This window comes from Gekko japonicus, unplaced genomic scaffold, assembly GCF_001447785.1.
Source record: "Gekko japonicus isolate JY-2015 unplaced genomic scaffold, Gekko_japonicus_V1.1 scaffold5334, whole genome shotgun sequence".
NCBI lineage: Eukaryota > Metazoa > Chordata > Lepidosauria > Squamata > Gekkonidae > Gekko > Gekko japonicus.
Window position 1 is genome coordinate 15618 of NW_015162122.1, and position 7133 is coordinate 22750.

The 7133-nt window shown below is 50.3% G+C and overlaps 1 protein-coding gene across 1 annotated transcript in view; it reads right to left on the reverse strand.

Annotated features, from left to right (window-relative positions):
• Positions 1-854: 854 nt before the first annotated feature.
• Positions 855-7133, reverse strand: part of LOC107105671 (interferon-inducible GTPase 5-like) — a 19858-nt gene continuing 13579 nt past the window's right edge. The window contains exon 3 of the mRNA XM_015405667.1: positions 855-2389. Coding sequence (XP_015261153.1) covers positions 1177-2361 — 1185 coding nt within the window. The 5' untranslated portion in view covers positions 2362-2389 and the 3' untranslated portion in view covers positions 855-1176. The remainder of the gene's footprint in view (positions 2390-7133) is intronic.

A 7133-nucleotide genomic window follows, 5' to 3' on the forward strand; every position in this document is an offset into this window, starting at 1 on the left:
GGCTGCCTGGAATTGTCATTTCTGATGCAACAGGAACCTGCAGACGTCTCTTGGCATTGCAGTCACTGTTTAACAACACAGGGGGAAAAATTCAAAAACAAGCAAGAAACTCCAGCAACTGATTAAAACCTCTGCAGATTGTAATATTGTTAATGAGCTTCAAAAAGAATAGCCTAAAAACAACAGCAAATTCATGAAGCTTAAACTCCTGTGTTCCTCCCCCAGAACTAAGACTGATTTCCCACATGCCACTGTGCCGCCCTCGCTCTTCCCTTCCCCCCCAGTGTATGCATCAATTTCCCACTACTTGCTGTGCATCCGCATTTTGAACTGAAGCTTTGCACGATTTCCCCCCCAGTGTATGCATCAATTTCCCACTACTTGCTGTGCATCCGCATTTTGAACTGAAGCTTTGCACGATTTCCCCCCCAGTGTATGCATCAATTTCCCACTACTTGCTGTGCATCCGCATTTTGAACTGAAGCTTTGCACGATTTCCCCCCCAGTGTATGCATCAATTTCCCACTACTTGCTGTGCATCCGCATTTTGAACTGAAGCTTTGCACGATTTCCCCCCCAGTGTATGCATCATACCCATGTGACAGCCAACCAGACTTTACCACAGTCTTTCCCAGAATTTCACAGCAAAGCAGTTCTGAGAAAGAATGGAGAAAAGTTAGGGAAACCCTAAGAGGTACATAAACGTATCACAATGCTGGGGCAATGCAGCGGCTTGTGAAGAATCGGTCTAAACCTGCATTGTCATTTTTGTCACTCGTTTGTCCCTATTGCTTCAGGGTTCCCCCCCCCCATGTGGTTTTCGTTTTCTTGTTGACACCACAAAGGACAAACACATGTGGAATGGGGGGGGGGACCCAGAACAATAGGGACAAATGAGTGACAAAAATTACAGTGCCGAAGATGAGAAAACTCTGCTACCTTTAAGGGCTGCATATCAACAAAAACTGCTGTAGTGGAGATGAAGAAACTAATGAAAATGTACTTTCTTTAAAGGCACAAAAGTACTTTCTGGCTCAGGTCAGATCTGGCAGACCTGCTAAAGAGTTTAATGAGGCCGGGTAGGACTTAAGGAGAGGGGGATGAAGCATATTATTTGCTGTTTAAAAACTGATATCTTCTTTGCAACCCTCATGGGGATGAAGATTGGCAGGATCTTTACTCAGCAGCTTTTGCCAGAACACTCTCGGCGTCTGCCATGGCATCTTCTAAGAAGCTCTTCAGCACGTAACGTGTGGTGGCAAAAGAAGTAACTCCACCAACTAGAGAGCCTAAAACTGGGATCAAGCGTGCAAGCTCTTCCACCGCCATTGCGGAGCCGACTGTCAGGAACTTGGTAAAGAGAGACAGCACAAATTTCGAATCAATCTGGCTAGCCATCGGAGTCTTCTGGACCGCAGATTTCAGCACGTCCACTGGTTTGCGAATCCGTTCTGCGAGATTACAGAGGGAACCTTTATCCAGGCCAAAAGCTCTGCAGATCTCTTTCATGGATGATATTAAGAGGTAAACATCATAAGCAACAGAGAGACCAGGCACAAAGATCGCCCCAACACCGCAAGACTTCAGGGCTTTTTTCCAGATGAGCTTTTCCATCGCAGCCTTTTTCTCTTGCAGGTGTTCTCTTGAGAAAGCCGGCATCGCCATGATGAGAAGAGGTCTCTTGAGATCATTCAGGTCCTCTGCTAGGGTCTTGTGGAGCTTAGGGAAATCGTACTTATTCAAATGCCATCTGGATATGAGAAAAACCTTTGGATCGTCAATTCCTTCTTTCCACAAATTGGAGAGGCAGTCATTTCTTATCTGTTCCAAGGTTTGTGTCTCACTGAAGTTTGGCTTCATTCCCTCATTATGCATATCCTGATCCACTTTGGTGCGAACAAAGTAAAACCGCTTATTCATCTTTTTAATTTCTAAGGCCAGCATTGTGTCATTGACGGTGAAGCGTCCTGCAGAGACGATGATGAAGAAATCGTACCTGCTAAAATTTACGATCTTTAGGTATTCATTTGGTTTAAATTCACGTGTCCCAATCCCTGGTAGATCCCATAACGTTATTTCTGGGAATATATCATTTGGATATTTCTGTGGCTCCATAGTTGTCTGTTTCACATCGGTTTCAGCTGAACTTTCTTTATAATCTGAGATGTTTCGAAAGGCATTCACAAAGGATGATTTACCAGCTCCTGTATTCCCTGTGACAGCAATGTGAAGTGTTGTGTTCTTTAATAGTTTTAATTCTTGATCAGTGTCAGCTAAAACATTTGGGAGACTTTCTTGTTCCAAACGGGACTTCAGCTCAGCGAGATCATTTTCTATTAATTCTTTTGAATTGGCAGCCATAGCTGGACTTCTGGACAGGTCAGTTGATCTGAATAAAACCAGAAAGTACAAGGATTGTTACTTCATGCTACAGGGTGTACAAACAACATTTGTTTTTGACATTTCATGGCCCCGGTCACACGAGCAGGAAACTGTGTGGGGGAGCGTGGCTGTTTGCCCTGGGGCAAACTACCGTGCGGTTACGCGATCAGACCTCCCGTGGAGGTCCTGTGGAGGTACCGTGGAGGTTCCGTGGAAAGGGAGATGTTAGATCGCGCTAACAAAGACCCGTAGAGTGATTTCAGCTAGTGATTCAGCTTTATTCGAACAAGCACATAAACGCATTCAGGAATCAGAACAACTTAACATTGGAGCTGGGCTCCTTTTAAACATACCGGGCTAATATAGCCACGCCTACTATTTACATAACAACCAATCAGATTGCATAGATAAAGGCGAATCAGTGTCCTTCCCGCTCAGGGAACAGCTCCTCTGTGATTGGTCGCTGTTTTGAAGCGACCAATAGATTGTTCGTACTGTCGGAGCCTTGGCCGGCTCGAAGCTTAACATGGGAAGTGTATTGAGCGATTCATGTTATGTTGTCAGTACATAACAATTCCTCCCCCCTAAGTTAAGACACGCATTTACAGTCATATTTACATTCAAACATATATCCGATGCCGGTCAGGCAGACTCAAACAGATTGCTGCACTCATAGTCAGCCAAATATGCAGGAGGTCTGTGTGTACGCTGTGACCTTCTAAGTACAATAGGTTCAGTTGGCGGGGCTTCCAACTGTGGCTCCACAGACCCTGAATCAGGCGCTTGTACGGCCGGGTCTGTTGTTTCAGACTCAGGGAATTGCCCCGAAACACCTGCCAACTCTTCGTTGCCCTCCATTGCGGGAGGTTGAATAACTAATTCTGAGGACCCAGCCGGAGAGTCAGCGCTGTCCTTGGCCCAACGCTTTCTTAATTGGTCCACGTGGCGCCGCCACCTTCTGCCATCATTCAACAGCACTGTATACATCCTAGAGCCTATACAACCACAAATTTTCCCGGGGACCCATAAGTGTCCGCTGGCGTAATTACGGGCAAAAACCTTGTCCCCTTCCCTAAACATGCGCACATTCGTTTGAGGAGATGTACGCCCCTCTTGCTGTTCATTTAAATCTGGGTGAAGGCGGTTTAAGCGGGTGGTTAGCCGCCTGCCCATCAGTAGCTCGGCCGGGCTACGACCTGTTGTGCTACATGGGGTGGTGTGCTGGCGCAATAGGAACGCCCCCAGCCTCACACTCCAATCCCCTTCTGTCAATCGTCCCAGGGCTTCTTTGGCCGTGCGGACCATCCGTTCGGCCTGACCATTCGAAGCTGGGTGGAACGGGGCTGCAGTCATTTGCCGGATACCATTGTTTGTGAGGAATTGTCTAAACTCCTCGGACACAAACTGAGGGCCATTGTCGCTGACCAGTGTGTCCGGCAACCCATGGGTTGCGAACAACCGGCGCAATGCCTGTACAACAGCGGTAGACGTGGTTGAGCGCATGTGCACCACCTCAAGCCATTTGGACCATGCATCCACAATTATAAGGAACATTTGCCCTTGTACTGGGCCAGCAAAATCTATGTGAAGCCTTGACCATGGCTTACCCGTGGATTCCCATTTCTGTGGTGGGGCTGTTGGGGGGTCTGGCCTGCTTTGCTGACACTGGTTGCAAACTTGTACCCACTCTTCAATGGCCGCGTCCATCTTAGGCCACCAGACATACCCTCTCGCCAGGGCCTTCATTTGTACTATACCAGGGTGCCCTTCGTGTAAGGATTGTAACACCTGCTGCCTGAGTGTGTCTGGAACCACCACCCTGTTTCCCCATAGTACACAGCCCTTTGATATGGACAATTCATTTTGGCGGGTTTTGTACGGTTGGAACTCGTGTTCCATGCTGCCCATTGGCCACCCCCTCCACACCCAGTTAAGTACACGGGACAGAACGGCGTCCCTAGCAGTGTGTGCGGCCACGTCCTTAGATGAGACTGGGGCTTGGGGAAGTTCGTCAATGGCCAAGACTTCACATACCGGGGCAGGGTCCGTTCCTTGGTTAGGTAAGGGACAGCGGCTGAGTGCGTCAGCATGCCCTATAGCCTTACCCGGCCGGTGTTCCAGATCAAAGTCGTAAGCCTGCAAAAACAGCGCCCACCTAAGCATCCTAGGGGACATGATGTTTGGCAACTGCTTATCGGGCGCAAAAATCCCCAGTAGCGGCTTGTGGTCTGTGACCAACACAAATTTCCTGCCAAAAACAAAATCGTGGAACTTTTTGACAGCCGCTACTAAAGCCAGACCTTCCTTGTCTATCTGGGCATAGTTCCGCTCCGCCTCAGATAGAGACCGTGAATAGAAAGCGATAGGCGCCTCGCTTCCATTTGGCATCAGATGGCTCAAAACGGCGCCTATTCCAAAAGGCGAGGCGTCAGCAGCCAAAATCAGGAGCTTTTGCTCATCATAATGAGTCAAAACGGCGTCGGATGTTAATAATGCCTTAACTCCATCAAAAGCCCTTTTTTCGGCTGGCCCCCATGTCCATTTCGCCTCTTTGTGCAAAAGTGCGTGCAAGGGTGCTGCCACTGATGCCTTGTGCGGCAAAAACGCGTGATAAAAATTTAGCAAACCAAGGAACGCTTGCAAATCTTTTTTGTTTTCAGGCTTGGGTGCATTTTTAATGGCCTCAATTTTCTCACTTGTGGGGTGAACCCCTTCCGCGTCTATGCGGAAACCCAGAAACTCCACACTTTCAACGCCCATGGTGCATTTGGAACGTTTAACCTTTAACCCAACATTTTGAAAACGTGTTAGGACCTCTGTGACTCGGTCCAGTAGCTCTTGTTCGGATTTCCCGGCTATCAAGACGTCGTCAAAATAGGGCACTGTGCCCGGAACCCCCCTAAGTAGACGTTCCATTAGACTTTGAAACAACCCAGGGGCCACGTTTACTCCGAATTGGAGTCTGTTAACTTTAAATGCCCCCCTATGAGTCACTATGGTCTGTGCCTCAGCCGCTTCCGGAGTGACAGGCAGTTGCTGATAGGCCTGGGCCAAGTCTAATTTAGCAAAAAGTTTACCACCCCCTAGAGAAGCCAAGACGTGACTGATTACTGGTACTGGATATGAATGCTGCTGAAGCGCCTTGTTAATAGTGCACTTGTAATCGGCACATATTCTAATAGACCCGTCCGGCTTCACTGGCGTCACTATGGGGGTCTCCCATCGGCTGTGCGGTACTGGCTCAAGAACCCCTTGTGCTATGAGCTTGTCCAGCTCCTTCTCTACCCGTGGCCGAATAGGTATTGGTACCTTTCTGTATTTAAGCCTTATGGGCGCCACATTTGGGTCTAGTTCAAATGAGATGGGGGGCCCGTTATACCTCCCCAACCCATCCCCAAACACTGCAGGGAACCTCTCGTAAAGCATACTCCATTTATTCTCAGACAGCTTATTTACCCCATAGATTCCGATACCCAGAGGGCTAAACCAATCCAGCCCCAGCAAGTTAACCCGGTCCCCTTCAGTAACTAAGAACGACAATTTTTTACATTTCCCCTCATACTCAACGTTCACAGTGTCTCTGCCGACCAACGGAATCCTCCTGCCCTGGAAATCAGACACTCGCATGTCCGCATGCTGCAGCCGCCGCTTGCTTCGGTCCGGAAACAGCTTCTGCCACGTCTCCGCTGAAACGATGGTAACCGATGATCCTGAGTCGATCTCGAAGGAGCAGGGGCGGCCGTCTAGGAGTACTGTGATAACGATTTTACCAGGACAGCTGGTGCGGTTGACAACTGGTGCGCTTGTCAGTGTGGCTGTCACTTGGCTGTACGCTTCGCTTGCCGGGGAACGTCGTCTCTCACTGGGTTTGGAAACTGGATTCTTCTTTGCCGCTCTGCAGACCCTTGCAATGTGCCCACGCCGTCCGCACGCTCTGCATTCAAGGTCTCACACCGTCCGCGGGCTGTGCCTCGATCAGAAGGACTTGGGCCCCCACCACGAGAGCGTCGCCGGGGAGTGGGTCTTCTGTACGCCACATTTCCCGCGCCCCACCGCGGGGCGGGGATTCGGCGCTGGGCTCTTCCCTGTTCACTCGCCGTTACTGAGGGAATCCTGGTTAGTTTCTTTTCCTCCGCTGACTAATATGCTTAAATTCAGCGGGTCGCCTCGTCTGATCTGAGGTCGCGTCGGAAGGAGACTCTGGGAGCGTGGGGCGGGGCGGGCCGGCGGGCACCGGTCCGCCCGCGCGAGGCCGCCGCCGGCCACCGCACGGAGAGGCGCCCGGAGAGGGACCCGGAGGTCCCGGGGGGCGGGGAGGACGGCCCACGCCACGGGTCGACCGGGAGAGGGGTCCGGCTCACGCGCGGGCAGCGCTGTGCGTCCACAGACAGCCGCGCGGGAACGGACCCTCCCGGCCGCCGGCCGCCTATCGCCGTGCCGCCGCGGGCCCCGCGCCGCGATTGTCCTCCCTCTCCCTGCACATGGCCTTCCATGAAGACATATGTCTCCCTCTGCAGGTCTCTCCTGTAAATACAGTGCCCTCATACTCATCTGTGATACCAGACAAGCTGGCTGTTTGTGGTAGGGAATGGACTCTTTAGATTAGGCTTCTTTTCTCTTCGACTGCAACCTGAATGTGAACTGGATCTACATGAATCAATGTAAGTTTTACCTTCTTTGCAATGCACTTCCTGGGAGATTTATTGATCGCACTCAGTACTGTGCTTCTGTGACTGGGCAAACTCTGGTAT